At 50.5% G+C, this 26,126-nt stretch overlaps 2 protein-coding genes across 8 annotated transcripts in view; one reads left to right on the top strand and one right to left on the bottom strand.

Annotated features, from left to right (window-relative positions):
• Nucleotides 1-209: 209 nt before the first annotated feature.
• Nucleotides 210-14,505, bottom strand: SZRD1 (SUZ RNA binding domain containing 1). 7 transcript variants are annotated; one of them, XR_012590140.1, is made up of 6 exons: nt 12,585-13,961; nt 12,184-12,284; nt 7,400-11,599; nt 5,286-6,919; nt 4,508-4,557; nt 3,404-3,486 (listed from the first exon to the last, which is right to left on the bottom strand). XR_012590140.1 is itself a non-coding variant. In XM_074609557.1 (4 exons), exons 1-4 carry the CDS (start codon nt 14,418-14,420, stop codon nt 2,411-2,413), a joined length of 456 nt encoding a protein of 151 aa, XP_074465658.1. In that variant the 5' UTR covers nt 14,421-14,505; the 3' UTR covers nt 210-2,410. The 7 variants fall into 7 exon arrangements, 4 of the variants coding, with proteins under 4 accessions (XP_074465658.1, XP_074465657.1, XP_074465655.1 ...); XR_012590141.1 differs by having other exon boundaries at nt 3,436-3,483; XR_012590142.1 differs by lacking the exon at nt 5,286-6,919 and having other exon boundaries at nt 3,393-3,483.
• Nucleotides 14,506-16,861: 2,356 nt separating this feature from the next.
• Nucleotides 16,862-26,126, top strand: part of FBXO42 (F-box protein 42) — a 51,645-nt gene continuing 42,380 nt past the window's right edge. Inside the window, exon 1 of the mRNA XM_074560288.1 lies at nt 16,862-16,995. The gene's annotated coding sequence lies outside the window, so the exon portion shown is untranslated. The remainder of the gene's footprint in view (nt 16,996-26,126) is intronic.

The raw sequence follows: 26,126 nt of genomic DNA, 5'->3' as shown, positions 1-26,126 counted from the left end.
CCCAGCGAGCCTAAAAACAGGGCAAAATTCCCACTTTTTGGCTAAATACTGGCACAAATATGGCTGAACGCTCCCAGATTTTACCTTCCTGACAAATTTTTTTAAGGATCTACTGTCCTTTTTTAAGGCTGCCACTGAAATGCCCCTCTTGCAGCAGCCCCTGCGAGAGACAGGGATAAAGGAGAATTAAAAAAAAAAAAAAAACGTCGTTAAAAGTTTAAAGACATTTATTTAAAATACAATTTATAAAACGTTTTCTTTTCGGCGCACGTTTTGGGGTGAAAACACGCGGTACCGTGTTTATCCTCCACCTTCCCGGGACAAAGGGCAGGAACGCCGCCGAGCCCTGCCCGCGGGCGGGACGTGTCCTGGTCACCGGGATGGAGGAGCCGGGAGATTCCAATGCCGGAGACTTCGGTGCCAGAAATGGACATTTTGGTGCCAGAGAAGGAAAACTGGGTGCCAGAAATGGCGATTTGGGTGCCAGAGACAAAGATTTCAGTGCTGGAGGAGGCGGCAGCTTTAACACTGGCCAGCTACACCACGAATTGGGTGAATGGGGGGGGGTTTTGGCCATTAAAAGCTATTTTTAGTAATAATTAAGGAAAGGCGCGGTGACTATGGTTATTGCTGTCGTCCTTCTCCCCTCCCGCTCCCTCCCGGGGACTCATCCTGGGTGGGGATAAATATTAAAAAAAAAAACAAAACAAAACCACAAAACCAAAACCCCAAAAAGCACCGGCAGCTGGGGACACCTGGGGGACATCTGCCCACCCGTCCCCACCTCGCCACCGTCCTCGGTGTTTTAATCAGCTTTAATCAGCTAATTAACGCTCTGGCCGATTCTTTTTAATACACAGGTAGTTTTATTTTACCGTTTTTGTTTTTTGGTTTTTGTTTGTTTGTTTTTGTTTTTTTAAGCCGTATTTCCATACATGTCTTTTTGTACGGTCGCTTCCCTTCGGGTAGAAGGCTTAATTCAGATTTGCTCGTTTACCCTTGAACCTACTGAGCACGAAGCGGCAGGAGGGCTGCACCCGTACAGAATAATCCGCCCATAACCAGAAACTGTTTTCCAGGTACCGTCCCCTCCGAGGGGAGAGTTTAGTGTTCATCTAATCCCTCGATATTAAGCGATATTAAGGTAGGTCAGCTTCATCCGGGGGGGGGGGGAACATCCGCCTTCCTGCAGACCGCCAGCCTCCTCGTCCTCTTCCCGGGAGCCAGAGGAGGAAAAATCCTTTCCCCGAGGCCTCGCTGCTGCTGGGAAGACGGAAGGAGGAATCATCCAGGCTTTATCCAACTCCGGTTTCGCTCCCGACGTCTGCAGTTTCAGGAAGCAATGCAGCTCGTACCGTGAGCGAGAGACTGGACCAGGAGCCTTCGCCACTCGGGACGGGACGCTCGGGATGTCCGCACTCCCGCCTCGGCGAGCGCAGGCCATACGGAGCGGGACTCCTCGCCACCCATTTATTCCACGGAGCGGAGCGGTGCCGGTTATTCTCCTCGCAGCGGAGCTCCAATTCTTCACTGCCTGGGCGCCCTCTGCCACAAGCAGCGGGCGGGCAGCAGGCATTTTCACAGGATCCGTCTACATTCCCTTCTCCCCAAATATAAAAAGAAAAAAAAAACCAAAAAAAAAGATGTATTTTAAGCTTTTCTTCCGTAGCCAAGCTTTAACAGGTGCAAGACGTAAACTAGGTCGGCGGACTCCGCCAGCTCCCAAGGCGATCGGAAAGGCCAGGTATCCAGGAATCCGCTTCCAGGTGCTTGGCAGCAGTAGAAACAGAGACCAAGAAGCAAGAGCTTGCCAAACCCGAGCCATTAAGGTCGCAGAAATTCATCGAAACTCCTTTTTCAAACGCTTAACTACCTTCTTTCAATTAAAACAAAAGTTAAAACCCTTCCCATGCACTCCGTTGATCTGATATACAGAAAACAAACAGGAAAAAAAATAAAATAAAATAATAAAAAGAGATCCTTTGAAACAGAACTTGCTCTTAAAGTGATGAGGACAACATGCGCATCTGGGGAGGCTTCCCATATTTTTTTTTTTTTCCTTAAATCCCAGGTTACGAGTACAACAAACATTATTGCTGGCGCTAGCTTCAACCCAAGTGGCACACACACGACTCCCTGCACCCGTCCGAGTCCTTTGCACCCCCCTTCCCTCCCCTCATCGTCCCCCTTTTCCTTTTCCAGCGACTCGGGGACAGCCCTTCTCGGTCACAGTGGGTGGAGAGGGGAGGTCACAGTGCGTGGGGTTGAAGGTCACAGTGGGCAGAGCAAAGGGGGAATCACAGTGCAAATAAACCAGGTAGTTCCCTTTGCTCGAGTCCGTTTGTCCGTCCCGGCAGCGCGACCTGTGGCGGCGGACCCTGCCTTCCGCAGCAGCATCTCCCGCCTGCGTTTATCTGCGCTGTTTGAAGCCTTGTGAGCCATCGGGACCCAGGGGCTGCCTGATCACATTGTTGGGCTGTCTGGTGTCTTCCGGCTGGGAGAGCCTCGGCGGCCTGCCAGGAGAAAGGAGAGCAGAGGCTGTTGTGGTTTAAAAATGAAGAAAAAAAAAATAAAAAAAAAAAATATCAAACTAGGACTTCATTTCTTTCCAAAGATCTGGGAGTCTTATTCCCAAGTAGCCAAGACCCACGCTGAAACTACAGGAAGAGCACGGTGCCGTCAAATAACCTGTGTTCATTTAAGAGTGCGTAAACTCCACGCTCCCGTCTGCACGTGGCAGCTCCCTTAAATCAAAAGCCTCGGGGAAAAGTCAAGTTGAGTCAAAAAAAACCTCAGGGAAAGTCAAGTCGAGTCAGAAAAACCTCAGGGAAAAGTCAAGGCAGCAGTAGAAATACAGACCGAGAAGCAAGAGCTTGCCAAACCAAAGCCATTACAGTCACAGAAATTCACTGAAACTCCTTTTCGAACGCTTAACTACCTCTCTCAATTAAAACAAACAGCTATCTCCACCAGGATAACTCTCGTCGTCGTACTCCTCTCTAAACTCCCAGTGTGCTCTTCCAAGGGTCTAAGAGAACCATTACAGCCTCTATCGAGCACTTGTGCTTCCCTTAACCCCCATAAATTTGAGATTTACGATGCCCTGCTCGCTAACAAAGCGCTCCTTTCTCTTTGCCGGCCTCACTCGACTCTTCAAGGCGCTCGTCCCCCTCCTCCTGACGGGCAGGTGTTTGCGAGGAGCACAGGCGAAGCACAAAGGGCTGCTCTCACCTATCGAGGATGGGCTTCTCCTGCTCCTCTTCGGGGCTCGCGCTGCCCAATATTCGTTTCCTGGCTTCCGCGTACTCCGCTTCCCGCTGCGCCAAGGATTTCACGGGGAAGGCCGGTCTGCTGGCGGAGTTGGGATTGCTGAGCACGCCGTTGGTCGTCGGCCTCTTCAAGATGCGGATCTGGGGGGGAGGACCCGCAGGAAGGCTGTCGTCCTGAATCACAATCGGCACTTTAGGAGGAGATTTTGACTTTCTACTGTTTAAAAGAGGAAAAAAAAATAAAAAATAAAAATTGGTTGGTACTTGTTTTCTACGGCAAGCATGTTTTTCGCTCTGCGTGTGAATTCCTCCCAGTCAGATGTCATTCCCATGATTAAGAAGGCAGCCTGTAATAATTAAAGACCTCGTTATATTTGTAACCCTAAACTAGAGCGGCAGGCGGGTTTGCAGGAGATTAGCTCAGTAAAGGACAGAAAACCAGTCCCTGCTGCGTTTGACATCTTTAAACTCGACCGAAGGGAAGGAAAGCAGACACTGGGCAAAATTTTTAGCACTTCTAGTCAAAGATACCGATATAAGCACCTTGATTCCATTCCCTGCAAGGACTTTTAGGGCTCCTCTCGCCAGGATACCCAGCTTTCCGCTCCAACCCTGCCACTTCACTTCTCAGAGCCAGCCTTGGCCCCCGTCTCACCATTTGCATTTTATTTTATTTTTTTTTAATGGTCCCTTCTCTGTGCGGAAATCCCAGAGAAGCAATACCATGACTCTTTAAGTGGCCTACTAAGAATCAAAGGAGAAAAAAAACCCCAAAACAATAGAAGACTTGTCAGAAGTGATTAGAAATATTTCTTCTAGAAGACAATGACGCGCACACCCCCCCCCACCCCAACCCAAAGTAAGCAGGAAAAGAAAGTCCTACTGATGCAAGACACGGCAAGCCAATTTAGGGCCATGAGTTGGGATTACCTGACTCACCCATTTCTTCCTTTGAGTGTCTTTTTCTTAAATGGCTTCCCCATAGCTGTAGCTACATCCAGTCTGGAAGACCCGGCTCTGAAATAAAATCACTCTCAAGAAGCTTTCCGCTACCCTGCTATGGATCGCAAGGGCCATCTAGTGGCACGATTACAGAGATTCCCTATTTCTGAACTCAAACCCAGTGCGCTCTGCTCAGCTTGAAGCCGTTTCCCCACTGCTCCCGCTCCCCAGGCCTTCGATGTCCAAGGGCACCGCAGGAAAATCAGGTTTTTTTCCAAACCGCACAGCATCGTTACCTTTCCTTCTGTGTGATCTTCAGCTTCTTTTCCAACCGTCTGTCTATTTCCTACAAAAGAAGGAGATAAAAATAAAAACCTGAAGGCTCGTCTTGGAGATGGGAGTTTGAGCTTGTCTGCGCACACATTTCACGTCACTCTTCTGTACAGCTATACTATAAAGGGGGCAGAGAGAGCGTGTGTCTCCATCTGAGGCTGACTTGCAAATCAAGAGGCAGAGAAAAGCAAAGCCACCACCTGTGTCCCACCGTAGCCATTAATACACCTACAACAGGCTGTGGATTTTGCGTATCGCGGTGAGAGGGCAGCTGCGAGGCGCTCATCTTTCATTTTAAGGACTTCGATTGGCAAGAAAGCTCTCTTCAGGGTAAAGAGCCATGGGAATACGCAGGAAGGTATTCCCAGATCCAAGCAGGAGCCGGCACCAGACCTCTCAGGCAGAGGAGCAGCAGCCGGATGGGGCGATTCACATCACTCTACATGCTTGATTTCAGCGGGGCAGCTCAGCCCCAGAGCCTGCAGCCATTCAGAGGACTAGCCGGCAGGTCCGCATTCCTGCTGCTTGCCACAATAACCCTCCTTCACAAAAAACCCTCCCTGCCCTGCCCGACATGCACCCAAGGACTCGTCAGGGCAGAGCAGAGCCTTATTGCACTTCTCCTCCCTTTGCAACACAGCTGCCGAGTCATCAATCGGCGGAAAGGCGTATTAATCACTTCTGAACACCAAACGAGCATGGCTTTAAACATGTCAACTTCTGTCCAAGGCTCGCACCTACCTTAGCAAAGGTGTTTACGTTTTGCAATCGGAGCAATTATGCAGAGAAATCTTGCTAAATAGAAAAATAAAGCCACTTTTCAGTCCCAATCCTTCTTAGGTAACCTTCTCCAACCTCGCTGCCGTCTTTAGCTTCTCACGACTGCCGATGCTATTAAAAGAGCCTTCGAAACAGCGATGTGTTTTATTTAATCATCAATGAAGAAGGAAAAAAAAAAACTACCTGAGAGTGTCCTAGTTTCGCCAGCCGATAACTAGCAATACTGAAGGAAATTCCAAGCTTCTGGCAGGAGGCAGCTGCTCTACTTTTCAGGCAGGTTTGCTTAACTACGCTGAAAGCTCGCTGCCAGCAGAGCCTACCCTGCTGTCAAAAACCGCAGCAGGCGCAACCTGGTAAATAAACTGGTTTGCACAGTAATTCCCCGATGCCCCAGTAAGCAGGGAATGAACACAAGTCACTACAAGATGCCAGACCACAGTGTTTGCTCTTGGTCACGCAGCTACACAGGCCAACAGCCCACAGCAGCCTCCATCTAGAAGGGAATAGTTATAAACCGTTTTGGGAAGATAAACAGTGGGCGGGAGGTTGAATTTCCTACCAAACTCCATACTGGGAGGCGATGGGCGATTTTTAAGGACAAAACCAGCCAGGGGCTTCATGTGGCATTGAGCTGAAGGCCAGGTCACTGCTAGAACCTCCCATTGAAGGCACACCTGCAGTTTCCTTCCTCTTCAAGAGCACTGGGAGGAAAATCCCATCCCAATGCTGCTCAGGAGGACGGAGAAAAATGTGCATCAGCTGCCTCCTGCCCGCAAAGATGGAGGAACCGCCAGCCGGGAACCGGCAGGAGGGAAACGGATATCCCGCCAAGGATGGAGATGTCGTAGAGCGCCTGGCAGCAAACAATGAAAGTCCAATTAAGGGGAAGGGGTTAGCTCATCTGCCCACACCACACCAGAAGAGGTTATATCCGGCTATAGAAGAGTCTTTCAAATACTTTTTCAAACTCAAATAGTTAACCGCGCCTCCCCAGGGCCTCCTGGAAGCAGTGGACTGGAAGGAAGCTTCCTTAAATATCCCTTATTAAATACTTCAGCGTGTGGGGGAGAGGGATGTCAGGAAGACAGGGCAGAAAGGCGGGGGGGGGGACCTGATTTCACTTCGCGTTAGGTGCCGTACAGTGACTCCGTGAACTCCATACAGTTTGGCTCCGTACAGGAGCCACCTGCAAATCAGAAGCCCCACGCTGAACCACCCAGCTACGTCAGACAAGCTCGACAGCCCACAGCGAGGACCGTGGGGCACAAAAGTATGACAAGCCACATGGTAGCCACGAGGAAGCCTCCATTCTGCTCTCCCTTCTCTCCTTCCTGGCAGAGGAGAGATGGCTTTGACAAAAGCCACATTTCTACATTCCTGGTGGCTTTGCAGGTCAGTCCCAGGCCTAAAGTCGCAGCCTGTACATCAGACTACACGATCCTGTAATTGCAAAGCGTCAGTTTGACCTCAGCACCTGAAAAGCATGCTGATTATCATGACTGTCACACCAAGCCCTGCTGGGCAGCTCTTCACGCCCTCACACGCGCCAAACTTCCTCCGACTGCATCCTCCGACGCCAGAACCTGCAGCTTCCCCTACCAGGAAAAAAAAACAACACACAATTTGCTCTTTAATTTGCTCAACACATGCAAACTCACTCAAAGGAATCCTTCCAACCCTGCCACCGTGCCACCCCTCCCCAAACAAGCCCTTTACAGTCCAGTTTCACTCCTTCCTACTCCTGTACAGGCCACTTCTTGTGAAATACTTGGATTTTTGCCTCCACAATTGCCAGTAGTCACTAAGCGAATGCACATGGTCCTGGTTCATAAGCCACCCCACGCAGGCTCGACAGTTGCTCCGTGCCTGGGGAGCTCCTCACCAAGGAGCAAAGTAACAGGCAGCTAAAATATCCTCTAAGTTATAACATCAGCAGCTGTTAGAACCACTGTGTACTCTCCAAAACAAGAGGCTTTCTCCACACGTAGAAATCCTGGCAGAATAATATAAAACAATCATCCCCACCAAATAAACACGCATCACTCTCACCCCATCCAAACAACTGTTACTCTTACACGATCCTCATAATTCCCAGCGCTGCTGAGGGGATTCCAGCTGCTTCCAGAACTGGCACTGAACTTTGGGGTAGAAAAAAGTCTTCCTTTGTGTTCAAAGTGGATGTCTAGTGTAAAAGCAGCTCCCCACCTCACACACACCTCTTGATGTGTTAGAAATTGTTGTGTTTGCTTTTAAATGCAGGGATTGACCTTGTCTTTTCTCAGCAAAAGACACAGCACTGCAAACTCTCGGTGTTTAATACTACTATGTTTGGAGTTGTAGGTACGGAGGCGTTTGGACGCGGAGAGCATTGCCAATTCAAATGGGCAGCCCTTAATCACCCTGCAAAGCCAACCCAAGAAATTAGCAGTTTGTGACTGAGCTCACGCTGCACGAATTTACAAGCTTGAGAAGCAGAAACACCTTGACAGGGATTATTCTTAATTTAAAAAAAAAATAAAAAAAAATTAAAAAAAAATCCCTGCCGCTGCTCTGCAGAGATCTGTTTGTCTGCTGATGTCATTCCCTTTCCACTGCTATGTCACATTGTCACCAAGCTGTGTGGGTAATAAGATAAAATTAGGACCTGACTTACAGGGCAAGTGCCAGAAGCACTACAACGACTCAAAGGCACGAGCTCACAAGAGAGGCAATTAGACTTGGCATTTGAGGACATCACGCTGCACATACCCAGTAACTGGGCACATCACACCATACAAAAACCAGTTATTAATCTTCTTGAGGCTCTCCTAGCTTTCATTTCCCAAACAAACTTATTTATATAACCAAAAACTAAGCCTCATTTACACGCCCCTTCAAAACACCCTCCCCAAAGATTACTAAAGAATCTCAACAAACTATTTTTAGTGCTATTATGTCTAGATACTAAAAAGGACCCAAACAAACAGCATGAAGAAGACACTGTTCTTTGACATTTAAGCTGCATTTGCAGATGAGGACGTAATGGAAACTGAACAGCAGCCCCATCACAGCCATTCTTTCTACCCTTTAGCCCTGAGAAAAACAGCAACACGTAAAGGGATCGATAAAATACCTCTTGGAAAAAGAGTCCGACCCAAACACCAAGACACAAACCCACCACTTAGATCCGGCACTCCTATGCTCTGTCCACCCTAAATAAGAATCCCATCCACATAGCTGATAATTTTGCAGTGTTATTGGCGAGTTGGAGATAGCTGCTCCCCCCTGACACCCCAGAAAAACGCCCTTCAGGAAGGGATGCCCCTACGGAGGTCAGCTCCTACAGATCATGGTTTCACGTGGGGTCTAGGCACATTCCCAAGCAAACCCAGTTCTCCAGTGTATTGCAAAGCAGGGAGAGGCCCCAGTCAGCCCGAGCTGTTGCCTAAAGAACTTTGTTGTAATACGTGTACTGCATCGGACACGTACGAAGAATTATCCTGCACATCGTTGCCAGCAAAGACTCTCTATTTAGACTAAATAACAGCAGCTCCAACCTCTGCTGATACGGGGGAAAGGAATAACAAGATAACTGCTGGCTATTTTTTATTTCAAGTTTAGTGAGTAACCACGACTGAGTGCTTAAAGGAAGGCAGAGACCTGGGCTTTCTACAAATCCCTTATGCTAGGAGAGTATCTCCCCCTCCACCTCCAAAATTAGGTTACTTTGCAGAAAATCAGGAGATACCTACCAGCCCTCCTGCCAGAGCACAGGATTGTCCCCAATAAAGGAAGCTGAGCTCTCCTAGAAATTTGATAAAATTTCAAATATGCAGCTCAAGAAAACCATTAACCACATTCTTTAACGTATTTACTGGAGATTACTCCTGAACACCACCTTCTACCCTTGCTCACTCAAATAATGTGTAAGATCAAACCCAGAAAGAGGGAATTTAGGCTAGAGTTGCATCCTCCCACGCCAAAGCTAAAAACAAAGCCTCGTCTGCTTATTAAAAGCACCATCAGATACTCTGGCACTTTCTAAAGGATGGGAGATAAACTTCAAGGCCTAGTTAACAGTCTCTTATTTAGGGAAAAAAAAAAATATAAGTTTTAACATCTGAGGTTACCAAAGCTGTTCATGGGTAGCTTACAGCTGCAGATATCTGACTGTACTTCACCAAAAACGCCGTCAAGAGCAGAAGTAGATAATCCCAAACTATCTCCAACCTGACTCCTTGTTGGCTACCTATTTCCTTCCTCTGAAGATAAATTAATCTTCTATTAATCACTGGAATATTTGATTCCTGAGGCTATTGGCAATCAGGCTGCTCCATTAATTAATTCTCCGAGTTATTCTGCTTACGTTAAATCCTGGCAGTGGACTATACCCAAGAAAGCCACAAGATGATTTTAAGCTGTGCTGGTGGTGTTTACATCTTTCATAGGTAGGTAACACTTCTCGGCAGCTACAATATTGAGAAACAAGACACGAGAGTATTTTTGGGAACAAGCCTGGTAGGCGCCACACAGTATTCCCAGCACGGATATGTTACGGAGCAGAGCGGGGAAGCATTTGGGAGGGCTACAGCTCCTTCTCCCTCCCCACCCTTCACACCCCCTGCAGCAGACAGGTCGCACAGACACTCCCTGGAGATCCAGATCGGGAATATATTTACATCCCTTATCAATCTAGAAGAAAATGAGGCCAAATCTAGCAAAAGCCTTCTGCATGCTACTTTGCAAAGGCATCGGAACATGTCTTAATCAAGAGGATCACCCTTGCATTCTGCACCCACGTCCCTACGCGGGGTCAGTCAGCACATCCAGATGCTCATCAAGGTGTGTGAGAGCGGGTACCAAACAGAGCCCGCTCCCAAATGACCCAAGGGCAAGGCAGGACTCACAGCAACCTCCCAAAACTAATCCCCGCTTCACCATATTAAGGTACCTGTTCATTCCCAACCTACCAACACCACTTTTCTTATCAAACACACTGTCTCTGCCTACGCAACACTGAGCAGTGGGATCAGAAACTTTCATTTCCCAGTTTCGAGATTTTTTTTTTTGACCAATTACAAACACATAAAGCAAATATTTAGGAAATGTTTTATGAAAAATCAAAACCCATCCCCGCAGCCCTGACATCAAAAATCAGCAGTTATCCTCCTGAGTTTCCTCCAGGGTACAATTCTTGCACACCAAAACCCCCTTAATTTCTCCTCTGATCACAGAAGTAGTCAGCAGTCCGGAGGCCCCAGCGTTACACTCTGAAATCTCTCCCTTTTGACTTCTCTGTACTTTGATCATATTTAGCAACTCAAAGCAATACCAGCCAAAACTTTTAACACCGGTGAACACACTGCCTTTGCTGGAGGGTGAAATCCAAGGTGGGCAGCCCTCTCTGCCACTCGCACATCAACCAATTTAGAGATGATAGAAACGAGTGGGTTTTTTTGCAAGCCTCAGGTGAACAGTCCTCACCCGGCGCTGCAACACAAGCAGGCGACAATCCCCATCCCCACACACGAGGGACAAAGTTCAGTCACCCACATTCGGCTGCTCACATCATTTCCAAGCGGCCAGTAATCAGATGATCAGGGGGATTTCCCTTTCTGCTGGCCATCGGCGAAGCGAGGCATGGTCTAACCAAGGGACAGGGTAAGTTACTAATTAAGACGACACTCAAATTCTAGTTAGTGAAGGAATAAGCAATCAATCCAGTTGAAGAGTGCCAATTCAGGGCTGAGGGTTACCTATGACCCTGGACACAGGGTTCTGCTCCAGATTTGGAGCCAGCTTCCTACCTGACATTTAATTATTAGTTTAACCACGTAAATAGACTTGGGTGTCATAAATAGCCCTCTTATTTCTGATTCCCTCTTCCCTAAAGCCAGGCAGGCCACAGGAAAGAAAAACAAGCCATGCATTAAGTCATATTAGTGTTCATTAACCCAAACTGGGTCTTTGAAGCCTCACGCTTCAATCCTTACTCATAACTTAAGACAACTCACTCGTCATTCATACACTGGCTTCCCATCTGTAACTCACAGACAAGCAAAACCTCCCCATTTCACAGCCATTTTGAAGATCTAATTAGATAGCAGACAGATCTAGAAGCCCCGCGGAGTTCTGCTGCACCAGCATTAACACCACCGTGCATGCAGGACTCCTGGGGCAGGTGAAGCTGCCGGAGCAGAGGGTACCTGCTTGGCATATGGTCACTTGAGGGGTGGCACATACCCAGGGAGCTCCTCCTTTTCCTGGCAAGCACTGGGTAATTCTGACACAGAAGACTAAAAGACAAACAGAAGCCACATTAAAGACAAAAAAAACCCCCCACCAACCAAAAAAACCCGTTGAGGATCTGTTTTACAGCTACTTGACTGACCAAACCAAAGCAGAAGGTCTGTGTCAGGTTTTTTGGGGGTTTTCCCTCAACTTAATGAGATTTTAGTGCTGCCTGTTTTGTAAGGCAGATCTGCAAGAGATAAATGAAGTGACATTATAACTAAGAGGCCACAGCATCTCCAGTCAGCCCAGAACTTGAGATTCTCAGCCTCTTGCTGAGAACCATCTTCTTTAAGACCTCAAGTAGATATTTCCAGCCTAACACCAAAGCCTACACACACAACAAAGGTCCCGCACTGCAAGTTTGATGTACTTTCTGTCCTAAAGAACATCCTTGCGGTGGAGCATTAAAAAATTACAAGCTGAGAAGCAGGCAAGGTATCTCAGAAGCCCACCATGGATCTCTCGCTACAACTCTACTATTCCCTCAGGCATGTGCTGAGGGGTCTAAAAATTAACTCTGGTTTTCAACTGCATAAAGTATTAGGAGAAAAGTATGTATTTTAAGCTGCTCCTTGGCGTCTCTTACATTTTATTGCATATTCGTCTTGAGTACTGACCATGACTACCAGGTCTCACACCTTCACATTGGCATCCGTCTCGTGCCGCCTCAGACCCACACCAAATAAGCTAAAAGTGGAAAAAGAAAATAAGGGAAATGCCTTAAGACAAAAAAAAAGTCCTTTGATGACAGGACCAGGCCAGCTCATACGCCTTTCCTGCCCATCATTTTTCCTCTTGCACCTTCAACAGAAGGCTGGGGCAGTTCCCAGGCTCCCTTGCCTGATGACTGCAGCAGGGTTTCAGGCACAGAGAAGAGCACGTGCACCTGAAGTCTCTTTCAATTGCTAAACGGTGAGTCGGTCACGCTGCCTGCTCTACAGCAGAGCCTCTTCCTGCCCTCTCTTCCTCTTTTCTCAACCTGCCTACCTCCGGTAGCTTTGATTTCTGTAGCAGCACAGAGAGCATACAGTCCCTGACTGCCTGGGCATCCACTCGGTCCACGAAAAACGAGGTTAGGCTCTCCTCTGCTCCATCCTGCTTAGCTTTTTCGCTTCCTGTGGCCACCAGCAGCAGCAGAGGGTCTCCTTCCTGCCAGGCAGGGTTTGAAAATGACCTTTCTAAACCACGATGGATGCCAGAAGGCAGCTCCTGTCTCTTCTTACGTAAGAACTCCTGCTGCAGACAGCTCGCTTTTCTCATTGCTCCAACTGCTTTTGCAGACATCCAAAACCCCGACAACTGCAAAAGCAGCTGCAAGTGTGGCGGCGGCTCCTCAAGAAACGTCTCTGCTCTGCAGCACAAGCACCACTGAGTTTACGAACACAAATTCTCAGCGGTTTGGACTGGAAAAGGATGTGAGAAAGGACAGGTGATGGAGATTTTTCCTTCTAAGAGCTTTAAAAGAACACCTAAAAGGTGTTCCTAAAGGTGTACCTAAAAGGTACAAGCTGAAAGGACAAAGAGGAAAGACAACCAATGGCTGGGATTTGAGCACCCTACAAATTTAAACCATTACTCAAGGCCATCAGCTCCCGAGACAGAAGCTATGTCCCTTCATGGAACGATTTAACGAGCGCCGGAATTAACTCCGCCACCCGGTGTGAGGCTTCCTATGACTGCAGTCTCACGGCATTGGCAAGAGGAGAGGGCGAGTGCTTCGCTTACGCTGCCAGCCTGACGCTGGCATCTCCCAGGCCACTTGGCGAGGGCATTGAGTTACAGGGTCTATTTTGCTCCCCTCTTTCTGGCCAGCCGTAACCCAATCTCCTGACCAGAATCAAATTCGGTCTTCTCACCAAGTCATTGTTCTGCCCTCTAATCATTAACGACTCCACTGATCTTATTAAAACAGGAGTTTGACTGGCAGAGACAATTTCCTTTCTCTAGTCGTGCTGTTGTGAATACCCCGCAGATCACCCGCCCACACTCCTGCTAAAATAATGATTTTATTTTGCAAGCGCAACACGCAGAAGTGCTTCAGAGTCTCACAGCATGAGAGACGTGATGAAAACTTCAGCTATTGAGCTGGCTATTAAAAGCAGGTGAGAACTTAAGCTACAACACTGAAAGCTACGCTAGGCCATGCTAAGGCTCCCCACGTTTTGCCCTAACGAAGAAGCAAGTTCATCTCAAGTGAGGGGGAGAAAGGACTTCTGATGTGAACCCCCAGCTCCCCCGCTACACCCCACAAGACACAGCCCACCTGCCTCTCCCCAGAGGCCCTGCGAGGGCTAACGTGACACCGGGGAGGCACGCTTTGTCAGAGCCCCTCAGCAGAGGGAGCAAGCTACCCGCCATCCTCCCAGCACCTACCGCATGCTCCCCGGCGGCAGGAGCTTTGTTCCGGGCTCGGCTGCGACCCGCACTGACCACCCGCTGCCGCCCTGCCCCACAGGGCCAGGGCGGGGTGGGGGGGGGTGGGGGAGAGGGACGGGTTTGGAGAGCGAGGAGAGAACGGCGGCCGAAGAACGGGCAGGAAGCAGCTCCCTGCGGCAGCCCCGGACCCATAGGATGGTGAGGAGGCGAGCGACGGGGTCTGGGGCCGCACCACAGCCCCCCACACCGAGCGAGGCCGCGGTCCCTTTAAGAGGCCTAGCAAACGCTCCGGCCCGCCGCGCCCCACCGCCTCCTCGAGCACCGCCAGCGCCGCCTTCCCCCTCTCCCCCTGCCGACCCCCGGCCCGCCCGCGCCGCCCCAAGCAGCCGCCCTCACCCCGCTGTCGGCCGCCTCCTCCCAGCTCTCGGCGACCTCCTCATCTTCCATTTTAATTCCCCTCCGCCGCCGCCGCCGCCAGCCTGAGCCCCGCGCATGCGCGCGACGCCCCACCCACACCCCCACTCCCCCCCCCCCCCCCGCCGCGCGCCTGCGCCGCCACCGCCTACCGGCGTGCGAGCAGTGCGCGTGCGCCGCGCGCCGCTGCGGGCGGCCACGTGCTGCAGGCGGCGAGGGGGGGAGCAGCGCGCCCCCTGGTGGGCGGGAGGACCGGCCGCAGGGCCCGCGGGGGCGGCACACGCGGGTGCGTTGCATTTGCACACCCACTCTTGCACACTCACACGCACACACACACACACACACACACACACACGGCTTCTCACAGCCCAGGCCAAGCCGCAGCAGGGCGGGAAGGGCGGCAGCAGCACGGGAGGGATCCACGCTCCAACGGCTCGGCGAGTTTGCGGGCGTTTTGCCTTAATTTGGAGGTTCTTGACCAAAACCCCCAGCCAGTTTTTAACACATCTTGTCCACGAACCCAACCGTCCCTCCCGCAGGCTTCGAGGTGTCTGTGTGTCCTTCCATCACCCCAATTTATCTCTCTTTTCATCTAAGCCCTCGGCTACTCTGAAATCTCCGGAGGGGCAGCAGGGCCCACTTCAGCTCCGGCCTTTAAAAACAGCTAGATTTCCCAAAAAATAAAACCAATTTATTAGGTTTATCTCCTTCATACCCGGGATATTCATCACACCAATGTATTACTCTGGGTTTTGCGCGATACAAAGGTATCGGGGGTGAGGGTTGCATCTAATTTTTGCTCGCTCACTGCAAAATTAAAACACCGCTTCCAGCATCCTAAAAAAAAAAAATAATCCAACATTCGGACAAGGAGTTAGAGAAACTGCCCTTAAATCCTTCAGTTTTCCCCCAAACGCTATCTGGGAGCTGCAGCTTGCCACCAGATGGCGACGGGCTTCTTAGAAAAAAAAAAAATAATAATAATTACTCCAGCTCAGAGAAATCCTGACCGAATCGCTGGGGTTTGCCCCCTCCGCAGCCCCCTCTCCTCTGCCAACCCCAAAACCCAGGCAGGGACCCGCCGGGCACCCTCGCAGCCGAGTTTTGGGGGGCTGTCTATCTAAAGCGGGGCTGTTAGTGGGGTGTACAGCACTCAGGGGGGGATTTATATCCTCGGATTTCTACTTTTTTGGCACCCCGGAGGGGTGGGAGATAGAACGTCCCCTCCCTGGGGTGGCATGGGGCTCACGGGAGTGGGAGGAAAGGGTGCAGCCGCCTCGGGCTGTTCCGACCCATCCTCCAGGGTTTTTTTCCAGGAGGAAACAGGAACTGTGTTTTCCAGCAGGCAGTGCCCGGCATTGTTGGCTCGATCCACAGCACATTCAGCTTCCCAGCATCGTTATTCTTGGACGCTTCCCTCCATCCTGCCAGTTTTGCCCATGCTGTAAGAAATCCCATTCCCGTCCATGGCGCTCCTGCTCAAAACCGAGCATCCGGCAAAACCTTGCGGGAGCATTGCTGATCTTTTGGGAATGTGATCTTAATGGTCACGCACACACACACACATGAACGCTGGGTTACTTACGGGCTTGTGGACGAATTCCACGTCTCCTTTCAGGTAATTCCAGCCCTCTACAAGGCAACTGGGGCATCCGATTTGGCATGGCACAGTGTCCGGGATGCTGAGCAGCAACCTCTGTGGTAGAGGCAGGTCTGCAGAAGACAGAGAGAATGGTGGCATCTTCCTCTGCCCCTTCCCCAGAGGAATAATGTCACCCCACAACTCGGCAGTATGTCAAAACGCAGAGCCGGTGTGCCCAGACATACGTACCCACGCGGGGAAGGGCTCCAGAAGCACCGAGGGCTCCCTCCTTCCCTCACCTCCATGGTGAAACTGGCACCTGCTGTCCTTCAGGGGTGGAGACAGATCCCGTCTCCTCTCCCTGCTGGGCCTCGTCCCCTGCCTCAAAAGGCGGCCAGGCCTTGGGGGACAGGCAGTAACATGGCAGGGCCATGGTGGGCAGCGAGGGAAGCCCTGACCCTGTGGGCAGGGAGGCTCCCCGGGCCCCAGTCGTGCCTCCCCGGGGGGTGGCTGAGGCGATGAGCTCGAGAAAGGGTGAAGCGTGAGGAGAAGGGCGGCGGCCGAGGCCTGCGAGGCGGCCGGGGAGGAGAGGGGAGCCGCCCTGCCACCTTCTCCTCAGAGCCGACCTCCCCAACATGGCGGCCTCGCCCGCCTGCCTGCCCGCCTCTTCCAACATGGCGGCGGGGAGGTGCGCGTGCCCCTGGCCAGACCCTCCAAACATGGCGGCCTCCCGCCGCCACGAAACGTCCGCTGCGCTATGGAGGGCGGAGGAGTGGCGAATTGACCTTCCCATCATGGCGCCCGCCGCCACGTGACCCTCATCTCCCCCCTCCCTCCCCGGTCATGTGACGCGGGGCCGGTCCCGCGCCTGCGCAGTGCGCTCTCCCCGCGGCCGGAGCGGCGGCGGCGGCGGGGAGGGAAGATGGCGGCGCCGGGGCCAGCCGTCACCCGGGAGACGCGGCGGCCCCGCCGCCTGCAGCCCTGAGGGCCCGGGCCCGGCCGCGGCGGGCGGTGAGCCGGCGGCAGGTGAGCGGCCCGGTGGCGCGGCCTCCCCGGGGCGGGGAAGGAGAGGGGCCGGCGGTGGGCAGCGCCCCTTCCCTGGGGAGAGGGGCGGCGGGCCAGGCCTCGCCTGAGGGGACCCACCCATTTGGGGGCTTGAGGCTCTCTTTTTTCCCCCGCTTACCTCTTTTTGGGGGGGTCCCCACTGAGGGCAGAGCTCCCCCGGCGTGTTGTAGCCCCGCCACCCCGAGGGCTGCTCGGCCCTGTGAGGGGGGGAGGCCCCTTCCTTGCCCGCCGAGGGCAGCGGTAGCCCCGGGGTGGTGGGGGGAAGGCGAAGGCAGCCCCGTGGTCTTCCTCAGCGCCGGGGTGGGCAAAATCTGCCTGCTCCCCGCCTCCGCCCCCCCCCCCCCCCCCCCCCGCCCCAAAACCCCTAGGTTTATCCCCAAAAATCAGTGGTGTGGTTGGGCAGAGCCAAGGCACAGGCCGGCAGTGAGGGGGGCGCGGGGGTGAGGAGGCTGCGGGGGGGGCTGTGGCTGCCCCCAAGGCTCACGTCTCCTACGTGTAAAAACAAAGGTGAGGCTCAGTCTCCAGTTATTCTCCGTATAACTCCACGTCTCGACTCGCATCGGCGTTCGTGCCTTGCGTGCTGCTCATCGTATGTGTATATACATACACTTGTTTTGGTCCTGAACACCTTGCATTAAATCAGTAGTGGTGGCGAGCTTGGTATTTATTAGGATTTAGGGTGTTACTCCGCATTGTCTTCGCTGATAATCTCTTGTCGGTGGTTTGATAGCGGCTTTATTTATTACTGGTTTTTTGGCACAACGGGGCTGGGCTGGGCAGACACTGCAGGGGCTCGCCTCGATGCACGGGGCTCGCTCGGGAGGATTATCTCATGCTGCCTGCAAGATGCTGCCCAAACCTCCCCAGGGTGAAGCGTCTTGCTTCAAGCCTGTTTGCATTTTCAAATCGGGGAGGGCATTTCTTAGGAGCCAGGAGAGCGGGAGCAGAGCCTTGGTATCTCGCTGTTAATAATCCAAACTCTAATTAACGCTGGGAGGAAGAACAAAAGAGAAGTCGTGCAAACTGAAAGGCTTGTCTGCAGTACGGTGAATCAATTCGTTATGTGGGCACTGTGTTCTGCTTGTAAGATAACCCGGTTGATCACCGGGGATGTCGTTTGTATTAAAATGGCTTTAATTATCACTGGTGAGACTGGCTCATGCTGCAGGTCACCAGCTGGAAGTCTTCCCCTTCACTAAAGGAGATGTGAATTAAAATAAATTACATTGGAGAGGCCGCTGACCTAAATTTGTAACCTGGGTGTAACGACGTCTTTACCCACCCTGCCCTTCAACGGAGGAGCCACCTCCTGCCGTTGCGTAGCAGCCCGAAGCCTGAATCGATCTGCTGCCTCGCAGGTGGCCTCGTGAAGCCCCAAATGAGACATGACGCTGCAGTGTCCTAACAAACTGCTTTATATCGTAACGTGGTGGTCGCAGACCAGGCTTGGCCCTTCTAGAGAGCCAAATCTTTGAGCTGGACGTTAATTCAAGAGTTAAGAGGGACTCGCTGTTATTTCCTCCTTTCCGTAGCCCTGAGTGTTCCCACCACCATCTCTCCTTCCTTTTCCTTCCATTCATGCCAGAGAAAGGCCAAATATCCATAGCTTTCCCTTAGGTTGTGTTCCAAAGGTTTGCCCGGGGCCGGTCTTTTCCCTGGTGTCACAGCTGGGAGAGGAAAGAGCAAGATCCTGGGCGGGATTCCAGGCTATTTCCAAGGCAGGGTGACACTTCTCTTGCAGAGGAAAAAATTACAGTTGTCCCTTCATCGGGGTACAATCCTGTTCACCAGGGCTTTTGTATCTGCATGCTTCTAGCAGAAGCAGAATCGCATCCAGCGGTTGTTTTCGCATAGCGAAGATGTTTTGTGCGTGTTTTTCCTGCTGCGTTACCTGGTGTTTTAACTGACGGGTGGCTCCGCCCAAGCAGCATTTTTTTTCCACGGAGGCAAGTGAAACACTTGGGTTTGAAAGGCACCGTACGGTTTTGTTATTGCGCTGGTGTACAGACCTCTGCTGGCTTACTCGTGTGGACTTTTAAAGGCAGTATGTGTCATTTTAAATTTTAATTTGAGTTTACTACAGCCTTTAGTCTCTGGGACTCAAATTTTCTTGATGTTTGGGTGTCGGAGAAGCCCTAGAAGAAATCTCGCCCGCAGAGCAAATGGTATTTTCCTGCCTATGGTTGGTATAAAGATCGGGATGGTTTATTGCTGCTGTTGAATGTGTGTTACCTTTGACTTGGGGATTTCAAGCCACTGGTATCGCTAGCTGCTGCATCAGCCACCTTCTGAAGGGGGGGGCGTTCATTCCCAAGCATAGCAGGGATGTGCTCAATTGTCCTGTCCTTAATTTCAGGAAATTTAATGTGCATAATCTTCACGTTTAACAGAAGGTGTGACGCCAGCTGTAGCTTTGGAGTGGGAGGATGGGGATGGTCTGTACTCCGTGTGTTCCCAGCACACGACTGATTTTTAAAGTTCTGTTTTCAGGGTTCCAAGAAGGCGTTGGGTTTCGGCGCAGCCTGTTTCGCCTGCTGCCGATTCCAGCCGCTTCCACAGGATGTGAGCGAGTGTTGCTGGAAAAGGCTTCCCACTCTCTGTATAAACAGAGCTGTGCCTCTGAGGGAAGTTATTTTTCCCTGTGTATTTAGTCATGGCAGGCTTTGTTGTAAAACATTGATTCAGGCTTTGCCCTAACAAATTTTCAGAAGGTTGAACATAAATAAGCGTCAAGCCCTTGGCTTTTGAGAGGCAGCATTGCGTGGGGAAGTCTGCGGGGGCTTATAAAAGGTGTTAGAGCCAGAGCTAGGCTCGGATTCAGTCCAAATCTGGATAAAAGCTTGTGAAAAGAGGACTGTGGTGGCTCTGATAATGTGCTTTCTGCAGGTAAGAGCTCCTTTTGGAGTGCATTTTCTGACCTGAGTGGGACCGTCTGCAGTTGGTGACGTTCCCGAGAGATGCATCAAGGTATCTGGGCTGTGCTGCCAAGCGGCTAATGCAGCTTTTTGATGTAGCTTAGAAATTCAGGTCAAGATCCATTTCAAACTCGCTTGTGGCTTAGATTAAAGGGGAGCAGGGTGACACAGCTGCATCGAAAACTGTGGCTTGTGTTGAGCAAGATGCAGAAAACGTGGACTTTGCCTTCAGGAGCTTGCTATTTCAAGACCTGCAAATGTTCTCCTAGAGCTTCGGTCAATTCACGTCGCATCGTGCTGCGCACTGTATTCGCTTCCCCATTTCTGTGGCAGTTTTTAAGATGTTTATCTTTGCCAGCTGAACACCTACTGAAACATCTGTGACTTACAATGTTGGTTTCCCCCCTACCTAACTTAGTTTAGGCAACAGTGATTTGCAGCTGAGACACGCTGTATCTCTTCATACATTTCAGACTCATTTTGAAACGCTTGTCTGGCTTATTTTGTTCTGTGCTTGTGCAAATTTTGCGATAGCGTGGGCTTTTGAGGGCTTAAGGTACGTTGGTAGAGCTACTTGAATTTATTTGGGGTTTCTCGGTAGGTTAATATAGATGTGCTGCGGTAACGCTCCCTTCCGCCGCTGGTCTTGTCAAACCTCAGATCGGCGGTGACAGCCCCGTCAGTGCTCTGAGATGTGTTTAAGGACACCCCAGGTCTCCACGGCAAGTCGTGTTTGGTGAAAAACTGTTTTTATTTTGAGTCGGTTGCGAAGGGAGGATGTTAGGAGGTGTCTCGCTGCCGGGCTGCCTCCTACCAGAGGTGTAAAAGCAAGAGGCTGTCGCCGAATGCTTCGGATCTTTGCCAAAAAATACATTATAACCTTAGCAAAATTTGTGTTTTGTGGTATACGTTCTGCATAAGCAGAGCTCCCCGTGAAGCTGCAGAAATTCTTGCTCTTGCCGTTACTGACTGTACAGTCTGACACATTTCAATGTCATCTCTGGTTTGCTGAGCGATTTCGGGTTTCCCAGATAAAAAGCAGTTCATGGATGTCAAAACCTTGTTGTGAAGTCGGGGTGACTGTGGGAAGAAACTGTCCATCCCGAAACTTTTTGTACATTGGGGAATCTGTGGCACGTATTAATTTTTAGGGCTGGCTTTTTATCATGCTGCAATGATACGAGTGATTTAGTTCTGCTTTAACAAAGGATCGCGAATCCCTTCGGTGCAGTTCCCCTCGTGGTGAGCTTTCAGAGGAGGGTGCTGAGTAGGGGGTGGGGGGGTACTAAGCCTATTAAAAAAGCATCATTCTGCAAAAAGTCAAACGTTTTCGGTGAATCTCTGGGGTTTTTTTGTCATCGGTATCAGCTACACATCAGATCCTTTGCCGGCATGCGAAGGTGCCTGCCCAAAGCACCTTAAACAGCAAAACCAAATAGCAGCTACTCCCGTACCATTGTTGTCACGTCCATTCTGCAATTATTTAGTTCAATTCCTCTGCCGAGCAGCCACCTTTAATCTCTCCGGTTGAATTGCTGCTCTTCCTGCATTTGTTTTTAGGCCGCCTGTTTTCTTTCCCCGGCGCAACTGCTGCCGGGGGCTCCTGCACGCCTCCCGGTGCCCTTCTGGGGACACGCACACGCGTTGTAGCTTGGGGGGGGGACACGTGGGACGCTTTAGCCCCTCTGAACCTCGTTCTCGGATGCTGTGAAATCCCAGGGTTTTCTAATCCGTGATAATACGTGGTTTGCCCCGCTCGGTACGATGCCAGGCTGTGCTTATCAGTTAGAAGGGGGTGCCCTTGTTTGGGATCTTAATGAAGGGAGACCTTGGGCTGCTGGAGGAAGCTGAATTTTTGGTTGAGAGGTAGGGATGAATTTGAAATGAGCACAATTTCCCTGAATTTTTGTTTGCTTCTCAATATAATGTGGATTGGACTTCTAATTTATGTCTTCTCTTTCATAGTATTTAGTATTTTTAAGCCTCGCTAAACAACTAGGCTCAAGATACGGCGTATAGGATAGAAAGATAACCCTTGCTCTTCCCATCACGCATCCCAAACTTGTGATGCATTTGCTTCTCAATGCATTGCCTTTCTCACTACCTGGGGAATAAAAAAAGTCCCATAAAAAGGAAGGCAAGCTCTCAAAATATGCGGCAACGGCAGCAAATCCTCATCCAGCCTGTTGGGTGGGTCAAACTAGCTCTCATGAAATCGATTTTTTTAAATGGAATTGCTGGGTTATGTTTTCCTGTAGGTGGCTCGGTTGCTTGCGAGGTCTCCTCAGTGGTGGTGCGGGTGCCGCTTGCCGCCCCTCAGGCCGAGGTGTGTGGGTCTTCCCTGCGGATTCAGCCTCATTTCTTTGTCCTTTAAAGCCTTAAAGTGTCAGAGGGGACGCGGAGCAGTCCTTCCCGTTTTATAATATTAGGGTTGCAATCGCCACCACCCTACGGGCTGTTTTCCACGCTCATGTTGCTGAAGAAGGAAGTATTTCTCCTTCCCTTCCCGTCCGTTTTACCTCCTGAAAGATTTAAAGGAATCCTCTGTTGCTCTCTTTAAATGACACCGCTGTTTGCTGGGAGCTGGTTGGGCTTTTTCCCTGCCAAGATGCAGGTTTACGGGAGAAATGTGTTTAGCTTAGAAGCTTTAGCGCTGAGAGAAGAGCTCTCCCAATGCTCGCTGCCAACACCGTATTGACAGGGAATCAAAGGGACGCTGTCTAGACTGCGGGTCACCGAGCTAACGACGGCTCCGCGGGATTGTGAGCGAGGAGAAGACACGCTGCCTCCCAGTCGGTCCCGCCTTGAAGCCAGTGTTTGCCTCTTTGCCGGGCTCCAGCGATGCCCTTCGACACGTGCCTCTCGTGCTTGTGGACCCGTAGGCACCGTTCTTCTCTCCATCCGCACTGCGCAGCACGACGAGGGGGTACGTAGTCTTATATTTGCAGAGACTGGCGGGTGTTTGCCCTCCTTAGTTAATATCTTCTGCTAAACAAAACCCCAGTGATTAATTCAGCCACGTTCTGAATTTATACGCTCAAGCCCTCCGCATGGGTGTCGAGGCAAGCGCTTGAGCTCTGTGCTTGCTTTTCGTAAATCTTATTCTTTTCCATCGCCCTTTTATGTTTTGATTAGTGGATCTTTGTTTCCAGCTCGCCCGTCAAAAATAAAACAGAGCTGTTGGCGCTATCTGCATATTCATCTTAACTCGGGGGAGGCGGTAGCCTCATTTATTCGGTGCAGGTCAGGGAGCCAGAAACCTCCGGTATTGTAATCCCAGCGCTGTCGAGGGCTTGCTTGACCTCGGCTTCTCGGTGCTTTTGTTCCTTTACCTATAAAATGGGGTTAATTACTGCTGTGGCGCTTAAAGCCAGGCCGACGCTGCGCTTTTGTAATGTGTGTAGGTGTTCAAGGTTGCATTGGGCAGGTACGTGGCCAGAGAGTTTTCTGGTCCGGTGTATCTTTTTTTGATGTAAACTCCTTTTTCTTTTTTTTTTTTTCCCCACCATTGAGAGAGAGAATGTATTTTCTGTATTGTTGCAATCGCTGTTTAGCAAACAGATCTGCCTTTAAATTCTCTCTGGTGTGATCCAGCCCTGCTCCTGGGCGATATTTGCTAGATGGTTAACTCCACAGTTGGCAGCTTTCATCAAAGGCTTTGCACCGGGGATTCCACCAACTAGTTTGAAGGTGGCATAGAAATTTATTTGATGCGATTAGACGAGTGGACGTCACAAAAACACACTTTCGGTGTGTTAGACACGCAATACGTGTTACGGCCGAGCAGCTCATCTGCTAGGAGTTACGACCGGGGGGAGAGCATCGTTTGCAGTGCTCGTACGCTGATAATGTCCGTGTCGAGATGGTATTAGATATCTTGGTACCCTGCTTGCTAGCAGAGAGAAAAACATTGCATCAGCGCGCTGCTGCGAAGTCAGCAGTCCGTCTGAAAGCTGTGGATATCGATTTAAATTAAACCTTGGCCACCCATCTACACTAATACATGGCTTTTTCCAGTGCATCCTTCTGTTTCTGGCCTGAAAGCCAGTACCCTTGAGCTCGTCTTCGCTTCAGATGAAATGTCTCAGGGCTCCTCGTGACTTATATTTCTTAGTCAATAGAGGAGCGTTGTGGTTTGTGAATTTAGGCTGCAGAATAACTTCCTTTATTGCAAAAATGAAATTCTTTCACACCCTTCCTCCTTCACGTGCGTGTGCTAAGGCAAAGACCACGTCGCTGGAGGGGAACCAGCGGCTTGAATGTGAGCGCGACGACAAGTTGCCCCATTGGTAAACCCTGACCTTGACCTACTGTTTGCTTAACTTAGTTTTCCTGAGCGCTAAAACTTCATTCTTTGTTCCTGAAGCCAAACATAAAGCCTGAATTTTGCGGCGGGGTTGGAAACCTAACTCTTGACTGGTCGTCCTTCTGCTTAACGCAACAAGAGACGGCCGGATTGACATGGGCAGCGTTGCAGCAGGGGTGTTGACGCTGGTGATGTAAGTCTCCTGGAGTGCTGGTATGTTCTGAAGAAGCTGTGTGGAGCCTCTCGGCGGGCTTTGCCAGGGTTGTTTTTTGGGAAACCAGGCTTTTGTAGTTTGTTTTCCCTCCCATGCTAATTCCTGCTCCTATTGCCCCTTTCTGCCTGATTCAACGGAAGGAGAAGAGTCTCAAAAATCCTGAATTCACTCAAGTTTCACAGGAAAGAGCCTGCCGAAGGCAAGAAGGCTCAAAATCCTGGAGACTAGAGGAGCTCCTGGGGAGGAAAAAGCTCTGACCCCCCCCCAGCCCGATTGCTGCCGGCGGCAGAGGCTCACCCACCGGCCGTGCAGCGGTAGGAAATGACATTTTGCTGCTTCCCGAGCCGCCTGTTTTGCTGGCTGGGCTGGAGGAGGTGGATGTGATCCAGGGCTTTCCCGGCCAAGGAAGTCGTGCGCCGGGTCGGACTCTGACACTCGCCGCGGGCCGCTTTCCTGTGGCAGCGTTTGCTTGACACGTGGGCACCGCGGGGACTGCGGTTTCCTCCGTGTGGGCAGCAGTTTAGTGGGAATTGTGCTGGGAGCAGCTGTTTGGATTCATCGGGTTACATTCTGCAAAGAAAAGAGTTTATTTTAAAAAAAAAAAAAAAAATAATCCTAACCACACCGAATAAACATCTCATGCAGTCAGTTAAAAAAATCAGGAATGAAGTTGCCCAACGTGTTTGGGTACCTCCTAGTTTTGTTAGCAAACCCTTCTCCCGGATGTTTCCGTGCTTTACCTGTAATTATTTTGCCTGAGCAAACAGTTTTCTGGGCTGTTTGGCCATAGAAATGGGCATTGGGCTGGATGGACATGTAAATACAGAAATGATGTTTCCGAGTTGTGTTTTCAGGCTTATTTTTCATACAGTCAAAGCCAGACTGGTTTTTACATCAGCAGTCTGCGTCTTCCTCGTGGTTCAGCTGTAAATTCGCCTTCATTTGCCTGAAACCTTTATACAGATTAACTAATTTTAGTGGCTTTGGTAGGTTGAAGAGATGCCTGTAGAAAGTAAGGAGTGCTGCGTCATTTTTCCAGTCTGTCCTCAAAATAATTAATTTAAGTGCAGCTTTCCGAGCCCTGCCACGAGCTCCAGACCTGCCGCGCTATCTTAACGAAGGTGGGAGGTGACAGTTATTTCCAGGATCTGCCGTTATGCGTTCACTTGGCGTTACGGAGCGGGAGTTCTTGCTGATGAATCACCGCGGGCAGGTTTGGATAGGTACCGAAAATCGCATCCCATGTTTTTGATCCAGACAGGTGCTGCGCAAACTTGTTTATCCTCAAACAGCGAATGTTAACAGCCGGAGAAGCATCTGCACATCTTCCTGTAAAATCCTCTATTTTCAAGTCTCAAAGCCTCATCTTTGCTTGTTTAGGGATTGCTCTCGTTTTCTGGCTAGCGTGCAGTTTTGCCTTCATTTTGAAATGAATCATGATTATTTGTTTTGCTGGGAAAAGTTCAGGCGAGAATAATTTTAATTAACGGCTTGCAGGGAGCCAGTAGAGGGAGCGTGTGAGCCCGAAATACTTATTTCCATCTCTACAGAATTCAGAGTGATTTCAGTAGAGGAGATGGATCGCAAGAGCAAACCTAGATGCAGTCCGGTGGATTTTTGCACGTTTTGTTTTCAAAACAGGCCAAATTTGGCTCTG

Source organism: Larus michahellis, chromosome 16 (genome assembly GCF_964199755.1).
Source record: "Larus michahellis chromosome 16, bLarMic1.1, whole genome shotgun sequence".
NCBI classification, from domain to species: Eukaryota; Metazoa; Chordata; class Aves; order Charadriiformes; family Laridae; genus Larus; species Larus michahellis.
This window is presented reverse-complemented; position numbering and strand designations above follow the sequence as displayed.